The sequence below is a fragment of the Sinohyriopsis cumingii genome, chromosome 9 (assembly GCF_028554795.1).
Source record: "Sinohyriopsis cumingii isolate HCF-2022 chromosome 9, ASM2855479v2, whole genome shotgun sequence".
Taxonomy (NCBI): Eukaryota; Metazoa; Mollusca; class Bivalvia; order Unionida; family Unionidae; genus Sinohyriopsis; species Sinohyriopsis cumingii.
This window is the reverse complement of record NC_142969.1, coordinates 55,598,607-55,618,734: the sequence shown is the minus strand read 5'-3', so window position 1 is coordinate 55,618,734 and position 20,128 is coordinate 55,598,607. Positions and strand designations below refer to the sequence as shown.

Here is a 20,128-nt window from a genome sequence, read left to right as displayed (position 1 = left end):
GTCTTTATCCGAATAACGCCAACTCATTATACAATTACAAGTCGCGCAGTGATTATTCTGTTGTTGTCGTAACGCAATTATTAATTCGGCATCAATATCAAAACGCCGCTGTTTTTTTTTTTTATCCTGTTGGCGGTAACCCGAGAGTTTTCTATCAATGACGCTTGCATCGATGATGTCGTTGGTGACTTTGTCACTGGCTTCGTCAATAACAATTCTTCGAAGCTGATTTATCCTCCGTACTCTGGACACTGCAAGATAGACTAGATTTGACCATTCGATGCGATTATCAACTATCCAAACAATTGTATCCGTGATAGTCAATCCCTGCGAGGAATGTATTGTTGTTGCGTATCCTAGCGTCCACGGGGATTTATCAGCACGTAGCGCGTCCTCGACGACGCTGATATCAACGAGCACGATATCATTCAGCACGAGAATTTGTTTTTTTGTCCCTGACGCTGTCAGGCCTGGAATTTCAACTTCAATGTTCTGCCGCCGTGTATCCGCGGGTCTATAACATAACGGCACTGGGCGCGTTGGAAACTTTTCCTTATGCAACGTAAACAACTTTTGCTGAAGTGTGTCTCTGACTATCTTTCTGCTCGCTACAATTAAATCATTTGGTCTCCATGTTTCCCAGAATTCATTTAACGGCGTTTCCGGAATCACCTCGCGGATTATTTCACATTGAATTCTATCCGGCTGTAATCTGATTAATTTCTTAACCTCGCGCAGTTGTTCATCAAGTGCTCGGTAATCAGTATCGGTTTCTTCATAATAGTCCACAAAACCCTTTAACCAATCATGTGGACCCTCGCCGACAAATGGTGGTGGCTGACCATGATCTCCGCACATTATCACCGCTGTATTCGCGCGCAGCAACCACTCAAGAAACATTTGTAAAACATCTAACGAAACAGTACATATTTCATCCCAGATGATAACCTCAGGAATAAATTTTTCACCCATTCGATCAGGAGTCCACTCACCGCCGCTGTATCGAAAAAAGCTGTGATAAGTAACGGCGTCAACATTTCGTTGCTTTATCTCTCGCGCTAGTCTATGCGTTGGTGTAAGCACAATCATACTTGCCCGCGTTCGAAATAATTCAATTGCCCGAGTCGTTTTTCCTGACCCGCCACAGCCGTTTAAATAAACTGTTTTGTATCTACAAATTGGGTCGGATATCGGCGGTGCATTAGACCACTTTGACAATTTATCACCGTGTAAGTAATTGTTTTCAACGGTGACATCTGCTGACGGGGAATAATCGCGTCGTATTTCTTTTTTAATTCTCCATGTACCCCAACTCTCGTCCGGACTAGTAAGCACAGCTACGTTGCTTTTATACTTTACGTCAATATAAAATGAATCAATCGCAACTCTAACTGCGGTGTCGGGAAATCTATTTATCATCGAGAATAAATTGATAGCGGCGTAACCCAGCATAGACGCCCTCAAATGTGGATATGCCGGGCTGTCTCCATCGCTGTAAGTAACAACTGTACCCAACCTTGTTCCATTGGACAAGAAAGCTGTTTTGCAGTTCACGTATCTATTTTTCGCCACTGCGTCCTTGATTACGAAATCATATTCTGCGTCATCTATAATCAGCCGTAAGCAATATCGTTTGTAGTCGCAGTTTTTTCCACCTTGTGTGAACTTACCAATTATTCTTCTACCGAGATCTTTTGCCTCGCGGTTTCGTTGGTTGAATATCTTTTTGGACCATTCGACGATATATTCCTCGTCGGCATCAATCTGTTTTCTGGATTCGTCAATTATGCTATCTAGACGCTCCGGTTCTGGTAACCAGACTTCAGTCTGCGCCCGGTATGATATAATCGCGTCACTGACAATCAACGAAATTGGCATTTTACAATCAATCATATACCGTAGCAGCGCTATTGGCAACCACTTCTTTTCAGACATGTGTCTACCAATCCAAATATAGCAACAGCGATGAAGTCCTGCCGCGAATTCAAATGATACTATGCGAGCGAATCCGGTTAAATCAAAATCAGGCAGTGGTCCATTAATAGCAACACGAGTCATTTCATGTATGGGGTGTCCAAATCGTTTAAAGTACTCAGCGGCGGATCCATACCCGAGAAAACTCGCTGGATAACAGGCAACCATATCAACGGAAATCATAGCGTCGCGGTTGTATCTAGTGTTCCATAGTCCACCGTGATAGTATTCCAAACAACTGGATTGTACATCCGGTAGAAATTCCTTGCGTGTTGGTCTCCACGCATTTTTCTTTGCTGCAAAATGAGCTGCAACCGATGGAATTGTAAAACAATTTGTTAGCAGTTGTTCATTATGCTCTCCAAATTCCATGGCGGTTTTTTTCATCTTGTTGTGAAACGCTTCAGTGCGATATAATTCGCCATTTGGTCTTACAAACTGATCAAAGGTATCCGCATCGTTTTCAGCGCTGCGAAGTAACCACACTGATACGGGGTCGTTTTTACACAAACAAGCAATAGCATCAAATAGTTTCCTCTCCGCGAGAAAACCATCCTTGGAGAATTGTTCTCCCAGGAATTCTTCAGGTATATACTTTACTGTTCTATCCCGTGGAAATATTGTGATCGCGGACGTCCATGCGTGTTCGTTATGATCAATAATTTTGATTGGGGCTCCCTTTGATCTATACTTTGATTCGTATAATACTTCACCGGTTATCGTTGTAACGGTTACTGGAAATCTCAACGACGTTTCTAATCTCGCTATGTCGCTGATGGTTGCTCCTCGCTCGCGCACTGTCTCCCCCCATTGGTTGATTTTGCTACGTCGTAAATCAGTCAATTTGTTTCCTCGACACGCATTTGTAAAATGCTCTATTACTCATTCTGCTACACAATTTATCCCGTTGACTGTTTCATTGGCGCTAGTTTTCCGATATCAGGTTTCTTATTTAACGGGTATATTCCATAAACAACTGCTGTTTCAGGATACGCTCGTTCATAGTATGGTTTGTCAATTCCGGTTAACAACCCCGGCTTGGAGTCGCGGCTAACAATGACTGTTTTCTTGTCGCTGAGAACTGGTTCAAATTTATCAAGTATGATCCAATTACCTGATTCCACCCGGACAATGAATTTTACTCTGAAAAAATACTTTTTACCGTCAAGTTGTGATATTATCGTTGCTGCGCGTTTGTCGTTCATGGTAGCATCAACAACGCCATCAATTCGAAATGTTGACCAACTATGAGATGCACCATCACGCTTGAATTCATTGATACAATCACGGATTTTATTTAACAGGGTTCTATCGTTTATTGCCGTTTTTGGTGCGTCTTTGAGGACTCTATCGAGATTGAACTTAATATTTTTCCAGGGCTTAATTGCTGCTAATCTCTCGAACTCCTCCATATAATTAAAACAAGTATTTAAATGAAAGAATATAGTATAATGAATCACTGCAAATGGTTGATGATTGGGTCGACAACCCTGTGCAATAAATCATGTAGAGGTGAATTTTGTGGATATCATTTACAAAGCGTTCGTAATGGTTCTCTTGGCCCCCACCCGTGCTTTACAAACAACTGTAATATTCTGTTTTATGTTTCATCGAAGTATTTAGTGTTGTTTAAACGCTATTGATAGCGTTTTTTAAGTAATTTAACGAAATACAATAACACACCTTGTGACTGACGCGGTTGTATTAGTCACCTTATATATAAGCCGACTCGTTATAAGCCTGGGGCTTTCGAAAGCCGATTCAACCAATCAAAACTAACCCACGCTTTTGACCCGGGCGTGTGGTTGTCTTTTGTTCACAATCATGCAACCGGGTTAATTTAATTGGGTTGCTTTTGATTGGTTGAATTGACCGTAGAGTTCCGCCCCACCGTTTTATGTCGGTGCCGTCTTGTGCCGTCCCATCATTAATTAAGTACATGTAGTGATGTCCCCCCAAGCATATCTTCTGGGCGGTCTACGATGACGTTTGTCACCCTAGGCCTCCCTCCCGGAGATGTATGTTTCGGGGTCCCCTTGGGCTCAGATGGATGCGAAGGCACCCAAGGGGTTCCAAGATGTGTTGTTGATGGCTTGTCCTTAATTAAGTTAATTAAGTAACCTCTGGGTCTCTCTGACGTCATAGGGCGCCAGCGAGATTGCCAAATGGGTTTATGATCGCAATCATATAATTCTCTAGGCAGTAAAGATCTTAATAGCACCTTTATGTGCCTAGAGATCATTTTGTAAAAATAATTTTTTTTTATATTAGAAATAAGATGTTTATAAGAATATGAATATCGAAGACATCAATAATATATTAACCGAGATTTCAAAATTAAAAAATCAAGGAATTGAATTATCTGATAGTCTCAACAGCGAAAGAATATTATCCGATTATGAAATTATTAACGAACAATCGAAACGGGGGCGTTTTACCCTGGCCCGCGAGTATTCTTTTATAAAACGATTACAACATACGATTAATGAAAACCTGTACCGCAATGACGTAAATGCATTCATTGGGCTATTCACTGCCGTTGAAACAATACGAAAAAAACTCGGACGTGTTTATGAACGACGCCGGGAGATTTCTAGTAAGATTAAAAACATTAGAAAGATTATAGACGAAAACCCCGTGGAGCCCCCGATTTAATGGTAGCGTAACGGAAGTGGCACATCGTTGTATACATTTTTTTTTCCCCGATAGGTCGCGTGGTACAATAGTCCTGTAATACTGAAATAGTAAGACGATTGCGTTTGATCTGACGCGACAGGTGTTTGGGTATATTCCTGCCACAGGATTGAAAATTGATGACTCGGCGGGAAATTAGAAATTGCGGAGCAATTTGCAATAATGGTAGGTGAATCACTTACTACTCGGCTAGCCAGGGAGCGGATAGCAGCGCTTAAAAAGTTCATACCGTTACGAGACAGGGTCCGAAAACAACTTCAAACGCGGCAACAACTACAAACTGATTTTGCTGTTGGAAGCGAACAACTCTTTGCCCCGGTAAAAAGCACAACTGTGCCCGTCCTCGGTGCGCTTGAAAAGATAGCAGCTCAGACCGAACAAACAAAAAGTCTCTGGAAACACTTCCTGCGGAAATAGCAGTCGCTACAACACACCAGCGGAGGGGGGGTCCACCACCACTCGCTATAACGGACCCACAAGAACCTTATGTTACAATGGCCGACGAAGAAGAACCAGGTGCTACTGCAAGAGCACCAGAGGAAGAAATACCGGAAGAAATACAAGAACAAGAAGAAATAAAGGAGAATACACCCCGTAATGTACTTACAAAGTCCGCAATAGATCGAATTAGAGCCTTCGACAGCGAGGAAGAATTGATTAATTTTACTGTTGTAAACTTTGATAAGGATTTTCGAGAGGGGTATATCAAAAAAGGTTACGAGAAAAATATAAGGTCGATAGATAATTGGGCAAGAATAGTGTATTTAGCAAATAAATATAAAAATACATTACACGGTGATACTAATTATACAACATTCCTCAAGGAAGTAAAAAATAAAAAAACAAAGCGCGGAAAAGGATACTCCGTTGGAAACTTTTCTGGTAAAAAATCCTACGGTTTTTCAAACGCTAGTGTTACTTGTCCTGGTAATGTTCTCAGTGATATATCACGGCTGGAAGTACTAATCAGAGGAAAACGAGCCGGAAATAACTCTCGTGAAATTATTAATGAAGCCGCTGATATTTGCAGGCGGTTATTTGCCGGTGGTATCATGGACATTAATGTATATCGAGAACTCATTGACGAACTCGTGGATGATTAATTGGAAAACATTGGTGTTTTTATAATAAAGATGATCATACACTACAACCATGATAAACCAGTCAGCGTCTACGTGGTAAACTCGCGATTGCCTGTATACCGCGCGTGGTACGGAGATGGTCTCGGTAGCACCATTGCGGGGTTATTTACAAGAATGGCTCCAAAGGTGGCGCCGTTAGCTAAACAATTATCTATGAAAGCCATTGATGTTATTCGTGATAAAGGAATCAGCGCTATTGGAGATGTTGCCGGAAAGGGGCGAAGGGGCGATAATAACAATGCAATATGGCGTGCTGCTGGCGTCACTAACGGTAAAGTCGTTTTAACTAAAATAGCATTGTGGATGCCGGTGTTGACTCCATCAGTTACCACGGAAGTATGATTGTTATCATTTATGGAACAGGGGGGGAAATCGTTGTTGAGTTGGCTAGCGGTAACAACTGATGCTAAAGAGGATAATGTCGCTGATACATTTACATGGCACTTGGCATCAAAACAAGGCGTTTCAGCCCCGCGTCATATATTTATAGCGCTACAGAATAGGGATCGATTGGGTAATCAAGAACGCAGCCATATGATATTTGATCAATTAGGAGTCAGGGATGTTTCGCTGAGAATAAACGGACAACAGGAACCATCCGAGGATATACAGCTTAATTACGGCGACAACCATGTCGCACGTGTGTATCATCGATTGCTGTCATATATGGGTCGTGATCAAAACGTTGACACTGGTTTGCAAATATCACAACTTGATTTTAAAAACCTGTATCCGATTTATTACTTTTCGTTGGAACATCTTGATTTAACGAGACAATCCGTCGTTGATATACACTTCCGAGCTCGTATAGCCCCGGGTGGTGTTAATTATAGAGCGGTTGCTGTCATTCTCAGCGATAAATCAATGCTGTTGGAAGGTGTTGGTGGACGAATGAGAATCGTTGATGCACCAGTGGAAAATATGTAATTAAAAACATAAATGTTTTACAATAAAAATGTCGTATAGTGTTGTCGGTGTAGAGTTAACCGATGGTCAAGTCAAGAAATTACGATCAAAGTCCGCTAAACAATGTGGAAAAACAATAACATTAAAGCCGTCACAGATGACTGGTGGCAAGCATAAAATATCATTGACGACACGTCAAATAAAACATTTCAATGATGCAATGAAGAAACAGCGAGGTGTTCAAATAACTTTCTCAGCCGCAGCAATCAAAAACATGGAAAAGACCGGTGGGATATTTCCGTTGTTAGCTGCGATTCCGGCGTTGATTGCCGCGGCGGCCCCAGCAGTGTTATGAGCCGTTGGTACCGCGGCGGGAATGGCATTGAAGAAGGCAACCGGGAGAGGCTATAAAAAAAAGAAACGAGGACGATTCGTAGCCGGAAAGGGTCTAAGACTACCGGGAACCCCGTATTCATGGTACTCGGGGAAGGGTCTAAGACTACCGGGAACCGTTTATTAACGCAAGAGTCTATGGTTCCGTTATCCAATTTTGATTTAATAGATGCCGCAGACGCGTTAGCGATAAAAAACTTCAGAGGTGTTTTTATGAGGGATCAATTACCAACAAAACCAAGGAATATTGAAACCGGTATAATTAACCTCGATAAATCCTCCGGAGCGGGAACTCATTGGGTTGCATACGCGATTGATCCGCGTGAGATCGTCTATTTTGATTCATACGGGTTAGCCCCGCCAAACGAGTTCATGCGGTATATCTGGGCGTGTTCAGCCCCGGTTTTTTATTCCACGCTGCCAACACAGCAATTAAGTGACCCACCGATATGCGGCCGTGAGGTATTGAACGTACTCGCGGCGATTTCATCATCGCGGAAACCACCTCATATGGTTGTAAACGAATACACTAGTGGGAAATTTAGAGACAATTACATTAGATAACAATGATTGATATCTGGGGACGACCTATTTCGGCGCTGAAAAAATTAACGGAAACGCCCGCCACCGATGACATAAAAAAACTAATCGAGGATGAAATCGCTGATACGTTAAATCTAACCAGTGTTGACCCGGGCGAAATAGTTGCATTTCAAGACCGCCAGGGTAAATTAAAATCCAGTAATGTGTCACTCGACGACGTTTTAATACGACAGCGTGATGCCGCCGAGGACACTATCGCGTTGTATACCAGCGACGGACGACTCAAACCGGGTGAACATATATCGACGATAACGGATAGGGTAACATTAATCCAAGACGGTTTTATGATGTTAGATAGATCGGTGACCAAACTTGACGCACAGGTGAATAAATTCGCCGAGGTGGAAAAGTCTGTCACCGATATACAACTCACTACCGCTAGTTTTTTTGGGACCCCAAAAAAACAGGGATAAAAAATACTATTTTGGAATTTACAACGCTGTCGGGCCAATTTTACACGTTACGAAAAAATGTTAACAGGATCGATGACAACTTTGATAAATTCTTTGGTAAAAAAGATACCAAGCTGGATGAAATTACAACAACTATAAATGATATCACTGCGTATGGACAGGAAATAAAAACAATCAAAACTGATGTTGCAGCAAACAAGAATAATGTAGACGCGCATACACAAGAAATAGAAACAGTCAAAACTGATGTTGCAGCAATCAGGACTAGTATAGACGCGAATGGACGGATAATAAAAATAATCAACACTGATGTTGCAACGATCATGAATAATATAGACGCGCATACACAGGAAATAGGAACGATCAAAACTGATGTTGAAGCGAACAAAATAAATGTAGACGCGCATACACAGGAAATAGGAACGATCAAAACTGATGTTGAAGCGAACAAAAAAAATGTAGTCGCGTATTGGGGGAAATAGGAACGATCAAAACTGATGTTGCAGCAAACAGAAGGAGTGTAGACGCGTCTACACAGGAAATAAATATACTCATTACTAAGGTTACAGCGAACAAGAATAATATAGACGCGCATACACAGGAAATAGGAACGATCAAAACTGATGTTGAAGCGAACAAAAAAAATGTAGACGCGTATTGGCGGGGAATAGGAATAATCAAAACTGATGTTGCAGCGAACAAAAAAAGTATAGACGCGCATACATATGAAATAGGGACAATCAAACTTGATGTTGCAGCGAACAAAAAAAGTATGACCGAGAATACACGGGAAATAGAAACAATCAAAACTAATGTTGAAGCGAACAAAAAAAATGTAGACGCGCATACAGGGGAAATAGGAACGATCAAAACTAATGTTGCAGCGAACAAAAGGAGTGTAGACGCGTATGGAGGGGAAATAAGAGCAGTCAAAACTGATATTACAGCGATTAAAGACAGACTACCGAAAATGACAGAGCAACTTGAAAAAATGAAAACACCTCATGGGAGCATCGGCAATAGCGTATACACGGTTCAACACGGATCATTCACTTGGACTCCTACACAGAATATAGTAAATATTACCGCAACCGTCAAGGGCATTTATCGATTGACATTGATTTCAACGATGCAGTTTAATATATCATCGTCGAGTTCATCCGGGTTTAACAGTACAATATCAACAATCACTGACAAGGATGCAACTGAACGGTTTATAATTAGAGCCGTTGATAGAAATTTAACCAATACAAACATCACATGGTATGTGGAATTCGTGGTGATAATTTAAGTAAGTAATTGAAAACACTAGCTCTTTTAAAATAAAATGACCACCAGGGTAATTGAATCAGAGGTATCACCGACGTCACATCAATATCGATTCGATACCGTAAAAGAATTCTCCGCGAACTTGAAAACGCTTTCCGAACAATACCGTGTAAAAATAAAAAAATACCGCCGAAAAATAACCACCATCGACGTGGCCGTGTACTCGGTGTCAGGTATAGTAGCTGGTACCGGTGTCATTTTATCCACGGTGACCATGATGGCCCCGATCGCTGTTCCAATCGCTATCTCCGCGGCGACAACAATTGCTGGAGTTGCCAACGCAATCACTAAAAAGATATCATCGTGTTCTCAGAAAAAACTCAACGAGTATACAGTAAAACATCAAATAGTATCCGACGCGTACTCGAAATTATCCGGGTTGATCTCGTTGTCGATTGATAATTCGTTCATATCCGATGTTGAATTCTCCAAGATGGTCCAGTTGTATGACTCCGCGATGTCAAAAATCGAGGATTTTCAACTGGAAGCTGGAAACCACGTCGCTGAAACCACTTCAATGGGCTTAAAACATTCTCCTGAAAACAAGCAAGTTGTTAATATTCGGTGTTGAAATTGAACACTAAAAACAGCGAATAATAATAATGTCGCTGAACCCCGAAGGGTTTCAATTACTTCAACGGATCGCGGAGAACACCACTCCGGTACAAACAAGTATGATATCGATAACGTCAACGAAACCCGAATTCAGTGTGAACTTCCCATCATCGGTTCCAGTAAAGGATATAGCGCTGGCAAAATTGCGAGTATATCACAGTTGGCCTAATATCCGAGCGGATGCATTTAACGGACAACAACCTAATAACTCGCTGGTTTTTGCATGGACAAATAAACCCAATGGGACCCCAGACTGGAAGGAGGTTACAATACCAACTGGGTCATACCAAATAGAACAAATCAATAAAGAATTTCAACGCAGGATAAAATCGATTACCACAAAGGAATCAAAAATAGCTATTACGGTTCATGAACCAACGTTATCGTCGACGATTGAAATAAGCACACCGGGGTATATGGTTGATATTTATAACAGTTCAATAAGAACCATACTAGGATGGCCTGAGAATCCACCTCATGAAATCGCCGCGGACTTGCACACGAATGCGCAATCGTATCATGAGATTTATCCCGGGTATCGAGATGATTTGTCTATTATAAAAAACACGTTATTACCCAGCAGGTTTATATTTCAAAACAGGAATACCATGCAATGGTATTTTCCGTATAAGGAAACTCCTGAATCGTCCGCCACGGTCACAGTTAATTTAAATGATATCATTGGTGCTTTTACCGAGATTAATTATATTTACCAATCACAACTAGAACAGCTACGGAAAACAAAAGCACGAAAACACGTTGAGGTGTTAAATCAACTTATATCAGACATGGAATATATCAATGAACGAATCGTTAAAACAATATCTGCTAACAGCGATGATAATAAACAAAAATTCCTAACCGAGTATAATATCACAGAAGCCGATTTACCCGATTTCAAGTTTCCAAAATACAACGCGTCAGAACTAAGAAAATCTCTTAATGATTTTCTCGGTCCATCAACTATCCTCAGACACGATAACGGAGAGGGTGGTAGGCATATTGCCCCATACAACGTAAATATTGCATCGGTGATAGCAATCAATCTAGTGTGTGATGTTATCGAAGGGAGTTACCAGGTGGATACCAAGCAATCAAATCAGGCTCAACAGGGGTATATCCTTTATTCATTTTCACCAACAGCCCCTCCGGGATTTTTAATTATTGAGAGTCCGATTAATCCAGTCTATATGCGATGCCATAATCGGTTTTTAACGAGAATTAATTTCAGACTTACCGATCAGTCAAATAACCTAATTGATCTACAAGAGGAGGAGTTAGTGATCACTCTGTAAGATCATAAAGATTTTCATTGTAACCCCTTAGCAGCAGAGGGGGCGATGTAATCGACGCGGTCGTCGCGCTTTTTTACCCGACGCTGAAAACGCTGGATCGCTGAGTGCAGAAAGTATATTAAACTAAATGACGTTCGATTTGCCCCCCGACGACGACGTCGTTTTTTTTTTACCAGGCGCTGACGACGCTGGATCCGCTGAGTGCAGAAAGTATTAATTAAACCAAATGACGATTGGACAAAATGTCCGATTCGCCCCCTCTGCTGCTAATTCTCAAACATATTGAACTCAATAAGCCTTTGAAGAAATTGTATTGCAGGTTCGCGTAAATCCATGAGAGATTTCCTGTTCAAGTTTGATTCATTGTTTCTTTACTGTAAAATTGAACCTAACAATATTGCAAATGCATTTATCGTTAAATATTTTCTAATGGAAGCAACTGGACTGAAGCTGAATGACTGCAGTTGTAGACGATCTTTGTATGGTGTACATGATCCAGCTAAATATGTATGATTTCGGCCTTAATCCACTATAAACTATTTATATGGATATCTGACTATTTAATCCAACCAATCTGGAGTTGCAAAGGTTTAATTATTGCCAGCATTTTAATACAACGTTATTAGAGTTAATGGGAAATAAGTAACGCAAAAAGAAACGTCAAATATAAACACATCTGATGAAGGAATTCGATTTTAGATTCATATATATATATATATATATATATATATATATATATATATATATATATATATATATATATATATATATATATATATATATATATATATATATATATATATATATATATATATATATATATATATATATATATATATATATATATATATTGGTCATCTTAATAAAGAGTCAATAACATTCCATGAATAATAATAATAATAATAATAATAATAATAATAATAATAACAATAATAATAAATATAATGTAGAATGATAATGATGATGATGATAATAATCTTCAATTTTAATAATGAAAAATGTATGAAGGTGCTAAACATAGAGGCGTTTCCAAACTTCATTATTCTGGTGAAAAGAAACTAGATTTTAACCTTCTTTTATTTGGACAGTATGCAATTGTAGACATTTGTTTTTTCTTTAGCACATTTCATACCTGGATTTAGACTGACTGTGTGAGGTAACAAAACAGAGAAACACAAGACAAAAGTTGTATCTACCTGACTTAATATCATACGATCTTTGAACATAAAGGCAATAATGATTATGAGCTTACTTGCAATGATTTTCGTTCTTCATTTTGTTCATTTCTACATTCAAACGTACGTTATTATGTGTCCTTGATATTATTTCAGTCATTATTATGTGTCATTGATAACCTTGCAGTCTATCTATGTAGACGACTCATTGACCGATGTTCGATTTTCATCTGATTTCGGTTTCCAATAAACCTTAATCAACACCTGATTAATCGACCAAAAGTGAGTTAACATGGTATTAAAATAACTGTATTTAATGAAGAATTGTAGTTTTAAAAATGTGCTCAGATTGTCTAACAGAATTATTGTATGAGTGAAATATAACCAGTGTCCATTATACATGTGGAAAACGTCTTGAAGTCGCAGTTTTGCTGTTTGGCGTTCGTTTTAAGGCACATCTTGAAGACATCTCATCGATTGCTTAAATAAACACTAGACGTCTACATTTAACACTTTCTGAAACCTGCACATGCCGATGTAGATGATTAGGAGGGATACAGCGAGATGGCGAGAAAGAATAAAAGAAGAACCAACATAAAAAATGCGTAAATATGTAAATACGGGTCTGAATAACATAATGCCAGATGTACGTTTTCAACGGAAAATTGTTGTTCAAAAGGTAATATTGCCACTGTGGCGATCACATAAGCCATTACAGCAATCAGTGTATAATACTATTATATGTAGATGTTCGACCTTTTGACCTATAATCAATAGCTACCCACATGAAAGTAACATTATAAACAAGATTGAATTGTTTAGTCTTTCATTCTCAGTAACATGACAATTGACCTATTGACTAAAAACAAAGTTCTAAACTACACGAAGTGAAAGGCATTTTTTAAAAGTTTATGTAAATTGCATTCGGGGTGACATTATCCTTTGTCCTTTTGAGTCATAAGTGCAAGATATCTGCAAAATGTGGAAGCTGGAAATGTCGGAGATCTGCAGTTATTGTGAAGAAACATTTTCCTTTTCAAGTTACGATGGCTGACTTTTAATCTTCTGACCCTGAAAGTATGTATTGTTTTCTTACTGATAGCTGCTATAATTCACAAAGTTCAGCAACTTCGGATGGAAATTATCGCAAATGATTGTGCAGAAACATTTTTCCTTTCTTCAGCCACGTTCACTTTTGATCTTTGAGCATTTAAGATCGATATAATTCATCCCGAACCCAGGCTTATTTATATGCCATCAAATCAATGTGCAAACTGTAAATGTAAACAAGGTAATTATTGCGTGAAAGCAACTTTATAACATAAATATGCATAAATTGCCAAAAACACGATGTAATACGATCAGCCTTATTGCTGATGCCAGAAAAAAAATGAATGTGGCTCAACCTTTTGTACCAACGTCTGAATACAATTATAGCGAACGAAATAATGAAGATTCCAAGACGCATATTGGAATATTTTCTTAATTTCTGTAAGAATTTTTCTCCTGCTTATTCATTTCATATTTAAAAGGAAAATATTTAGTAAACAAATGAACACATTTTCTGAGTCTGGATAAGTAATAACCTCAGCCTAGTTATGTAACTGTCCCAGTCTGGTTATGTAATCCTGTCTGTCTGATTGTGTCATTTTCTCGGTCTGGTTATATAAATGCCTCAGAATGGTTATGTAATTGTCTCAGTCTGGTTATTTGATCATGTCTGTCTGGCTATGTAATTGTTTCGGACTCTAATGTAATTGTATCAGCCTGGTTACATAATTTCGTCAGCCTGTTGATGAAATTGTCAAAGCCTGATTATATAATTATCTTAATCTGGCTATGTAATTGTCTCAGTCTGGTTATTTTACATTTGTGTCGAAAAGAAATGTCAGTCTGAAACTTGAGCTATTTTCAACTTCAAAATTTCCGATAAATAAAGTGTGCTAACTATAAATGACATAATACGCCAAGCCTCTATTTAGGCATTGCACCACTGCAACGAGAATTTAAGACCTATTTCCTTCATAAAGTGAAGAGTTTTATTATATGTAAAACTACTCACTTCAGAAAATAAAGCGTCCAAGAATAAAATTGTCTTTATGAAAAGGTAAAATGTACATGTGTTTTACGTGTTCGCACATTTTTCGAAAACATTTATCTAAATGAAATCAAGACCTATAATGGTATAACGTTATTAAGTCACCACAAGACTCCGATTATGTAGTACAAATGTTGCACTATTTCGGCACCATGTTTGAATGAGGGTGATGATCACTGCCCGCGATATAACTACTACTTTTACAGTGGTCTACAGCGCACACCATTCCGGATCACTGCCATCTCACTTCTGTCTGCAAGGGTTCGAGTCTCCGACTCGGCTAAATTGGGTACGTGAGAAAACTTACCAGTAGCTTCTCGTGGGTGATTGGTTCTTCTCGGTTTTCCAGGGTACTTCTTCCACTTAGTCTTTACTTAAAGTACGTGAATATTCTCGTAAGCATTGTAAATCATAAAACATATTAGCATTGTAAGCATCAAACGTGCAAGAAGTTTTAAAGCATATAACGGTCCAGAATTATAAAGCATCAACCTTGGAATCATTGGAAAGCATAAAACATTTAAGTATTATAAATCACTAAGCTTGTAATCTGTGTAAAGAATCAAACGTATAAGCCTTGTGAAGTATTATATATATATATATATATATATATATATATATATATATATATATATATATATATATATATATATATATATATATATATATATATATATAAGCATTGTAAAGGATCACACGTGTAAGTATTGTAAAGCATAAAATGTGTAAGCATTGTCAAGCATCAAACGGGTAAGTATTGTAAAGTTTAAATAGGGTTATCACTGTAATGCATCAAACATGTAAGCAATGTAAATCATCTAACGTGATAGTATCGTATGTATCATACGTTTGTAACTCCCAGCAACAATAAGGGTAACCCAAACTGCTATCGTTTCTATGACAAAATTATTACATGCTAACTTTAAGAGCATAGGAGGCAACAATGCTAATGGAGATGATATAAGATTAAAATAATTGTAATATGATAAAATGCAAAATCTTGAATAAATGTGACATAAATAGTTTTATGTCACTGTATATAATGTATATTTATATTTGAACCCATCACAGTGACATAGATATAACATAAATATAACAGTTACATTATTTTACGTTAGTTCATGACTTGGTGCATTTCCAGTTGAAATAAGTGTGCGAGAGACACAAATAACATTCTGATTGAAGGTTTTCATCCTTCCTTTTGTCAATCACTTAGTGGCAAGGAACAAGCACGTAGTGGAAACAGATCATGTTAAAATCCCACAAGGAACTAAATTTCGTATATTTATATGTTGTCCTAAGGTTAGGTGCCTTTTATCACCTAGACTTAGGAACATATGTATATTACCAGTCAAAAGCAGGACATAAATGCCAAACAGCTGACTTTCTCATAAGGTATCCGTTACTGTTGTATGGACAACAAAGTTGGTCTCGAAAGAATAACACAAATCTGCTTGGTATAGAAGCATAACTACCACAGGTGAGCAAGTTGTGTTGGATTTACGTATACGTTCTATAAATGTTCACTCTGCGTAAGCTGTAAGTGCATTACGACTTCCATTCAGTGCTAGTGAAAATATATATAAAAATAAAAGTTTATATCCTTTTACAGTCCTAAATATCTGGATTAATACATTGTGTTCTACTTGCCAATCATTGTTTGCCACGATTCATATTAACTCTTCGAATATACTACGTCTCCCCCTTAGGTAAAACTTTTCAGCTGTAAACATATTAGTAAAGAGATAAAAGAAAGATATTCAAGTCAACTGTTTATAAAGGAGGCAAGGATTGCATATGTTTAACAGTATCACTTAAATATTGGATATCATCGAGAATAACATGCACTTAATAATCACATATATTCTACATCAGGGTTCAATGACATCACAAACAAAAGTACAGTCATTCGTGCTAAATATTTAAGTACAACTTTTCCTTAGTTACCTGCTGACAGTCCAGAAACAATTTTATAGCGATTACTAGATTAACCCCACCTCCCCACCCGGTAAAAGAGAAACAAGAAGATGGCATGAGCGAGTATTAAATAAGGTTATGACATGAAAATACATAAACGTAAATGTAAAAAGTTGGGACAATTTGGAGCCGCACAAGGTTATACCCAATACAGAAGTAGTGAGTTACAAGTAATATTGTGCCAATAATGCATTGACTTTATTTTTGGTGTAAATAATGTGACACCCAGGTAATAACATGACTAATTACAGGGCGCCAGAAGATTTTGATACGTCAGGTGGGTTGTCCTTGATTTAGCCTCGCTAAGTTGTTTGTGGGGGGAAACAGCCTTTCGTGTACACAGATCAACTTTACTCTGTATATTCTTACAGGCAAGTTTACCCCCTAGCGTTATGTGATTTCGTTTTCTCTCTCCAGAATATCGGCTAGACCGATGACCTCACCGAGCAGATCTTCTTGCTCGTCATCTGGTTCATCTGGTATCTGATCCATCTGGCTTAATCCTGCAAAGGCTCTCATTATCTTAATTGAGTGGCGGAGTACCCACTCACAGAGCTCAGCCATAAAGGAGCTACTACTGAGCGATAACGACTCTAGAACCATATATATATATAAGTAAATAACTAGATTGACACACTGGCAGAACGAATTTTTTATCATGTGATCTTTATTTGGTTCCTAAATTATGTTACAAATTTTGTTATTGAAAACTGACTGACCACATTTTACCCAATAGCAAGCCACTTCTTTCTACCCTAAATATTAGATATCATTTGTTAAGCAAAGTTAAAAATTGGTAAGCAAGGGAAAACATCCATTGTTGTTTGCAAAATACAAATTTAAGCTATAGACTTCATGTGATGTGACCTAGCAAAAGACAACATGGCGAAACACAAATGTATTGTTAATTTTGCTACAGTCGTATTTGTAGTTCGAGATTTAATGCGACTATTATAAATGGGTCCTTCAAGAAGTCACGACGGAGAGAAGAACAAGAACACACTTTAAAATAGATGATACCTTACATTTTATAATACAGTCACAATGTTATCCATTTAATGGTGCTATTTCGCTACCTATTGAACATCTGGGGGAAAGTTGTTGGCAGAAGAAAGTATTACATAAAGAATTGCTTCTTATAATTTGAACAAATTTTACTATTTGCCAATCCAAGATTTATCACAGACACTCTCTCCCCTTTCTTCCTCAAATCTATCTATATATATGTATCTCTATAAAGGGTGTATGTGTAACAGGATAGACCTGGATGGATGCTTGGATTGAATGACAACACAATGCGATGAAAGATGAACATTTATATTATAAAATATAAAATGAATTATTTATATATAATATACAATATATATATATATATATATATATATATATATATATATATATATATATATATATATATATATATATATATATATATATATATATACGACAAAGACAGCGATTCTTTCACGTTCCAAACATACGTCTCATTCAAATACTCTATCCAAGCATTCATAAATTGGTAAACTAAGTGATTAAGTATTCTCATGTATGACTAAGATTCAAAAATTCTAATGTAACATCATGTATTGAAAGTGAGATTCGAACTAATCTTATCAAATGAAAGTGAGATTCACATAATCTCATGTAATCATTAAAAACATTAAATAATCTTATGTAATCAAAATTGAAAGAAACATGACCCAGTCATTTGTACAGCCGTAAGATTCATAAATATTTGTAAAACTTGAAAATGTGTCCACTGACAAACCACACAGCTCTCAGATTCTTGGGCTGTCCCTCACTTGTATTGGCAGTACACAGCCTTCATGAATCCACCATGGGCACAAATATACAAACTAGCGGTTTCGTCTTCGTAAGACCTTCATGGTTACATCACCTTCCATATCGGCACAGAGACTGTCAGACAGATAGCCTGATACCCTCACACACCTACGCAACGACATCTCACAGTTCTCCTAAATTTGGTTGGAACACTTGTATTGGCCACGTCCGCCCTTCATGGATCCACCATGCGCACAGACATACAGATAGACATACGTACAGACAGGAACAGACAGCCCGAGACAGCGACAGCCATAAACAGGTTCAGACAGCGGTAAACAGCTACAGCTACAATAAAACCAGACTGGTCATAATAATAGGTTCAGAATTAGATACATGCTACTAAATAAAACTCTAACAGCAACTTGTAATTCAAAAGTTCACAACGTTTCAAATCTACGTAGTAGTATAAGCAACATTTCACGATACGACGTTTAAATACTGAATAAGCTTCACTATCAAATAAAGTACAATAACACTTACCCCAATGGCTGGAGAACAATAATGGAGAACATTCACTTGACAAAATCAATATGCCAATGTGTCAGTTAGAAACGAAACATGCATTAAATCCACAGGAGAGTGAGTATTAGTCAGGGTAAAATACCCGTGCATACCGTGCTTTTAGTAACTCTCGCCGCAGGCAATCTACGAAGAAGTATATGTTCGTTCAGTTGCTTACGTCGAAAAACAACTATTCACCCTAGGTAATGCTGTACGTATGTACGACGAAGATGATCAAATCGTTCTAAGGCGAAACCAAATTATTTATTGCCATATTCTATGACAGTATGTGTATGCATATGTGTATGTATGTGTGTAAGTATTTATGTATGTATGTATGTGTATGTATGTATGTATTTATGTATGTATGTATGCATGCATGCATGTATGTATGTATGTATGTGTGTATGTGTGTATATGTATGTATGCATGTATGAATGCATGCATGCATGCACGCACGCATGCATGCATGTATGTATGTATGTATGTATGTATGTATGTATGTATGTTATGTATGTTATGTATTGTATGTACGTATATATGTATGTATGTATGTATGTATGTATGTATGTATGTATGTATGTATGTATGTATCATCTACGTAAATATGTATGTATGTATGTATGTATGCATTTATGCTCACCATGATCATTGTAATACTCAGTATGTCTTCTAACTCATGCAATTTACATCTTCATGCATTATTTGTCATTTATATGAACTTCTATTTGCACATGTAACTTCATTTCGAGCATTTAATCATTAATCGTCAGTGACGATATATATTTTTAAGACTTAAATCATAACATAATTCCAAATATCCATCACAATCGATTTGACAGTACAGTTATAGTTATTTTGGGCTTTTGATGGCTGTACATGCATGATTATTGGATGCTTTCTTCACAGAAAGTGTAACAGACAACCAAAGCTGCACAAAGAAGCTGCCGATATAAGAAGTTTCTCTCTTTCTCACTCCAATCAATACCCATAGATACGATTTTTTAAATATTTTGTTGTATACGTGGACTAGCAATCAGGTACCCAGAAACCATTCCCTGTGTTCATTTGAATGTTATAATTGTATAACAGGTCTCAAGAACATCTTGACAATACATCAGACAATATTATTTCAAGACAAGCTCTGCATATTGTGATCACTCTTATA

The 20,128-nt window shown here is 37.8% G+C and overlaps 1 protein-coding gene across 1 annotated transcript in view; it reads right to left on the bottom strand.

Annotated features, from left to right (window-relative positions):
- LOC149791858 (uncharacterized) overlaps positions 1–17,133 on the bottom strand; it is a 31,031-nt gene extending 13,898 nt beyond the window's left edge. Inside the window, exon 1 of the mRNA XM_089969487.1 lies at positions 17,058–17,133. Within this exon, the coding sequence (XP_089825613.1) occupies positions 17,058–17,133 (76 nt within the window). The remainder of the gene's footprint in view (positions 1–17,057) is intronic.
- Positions 17,134–20,128: the final 2,995 nt, after the last annotated feature.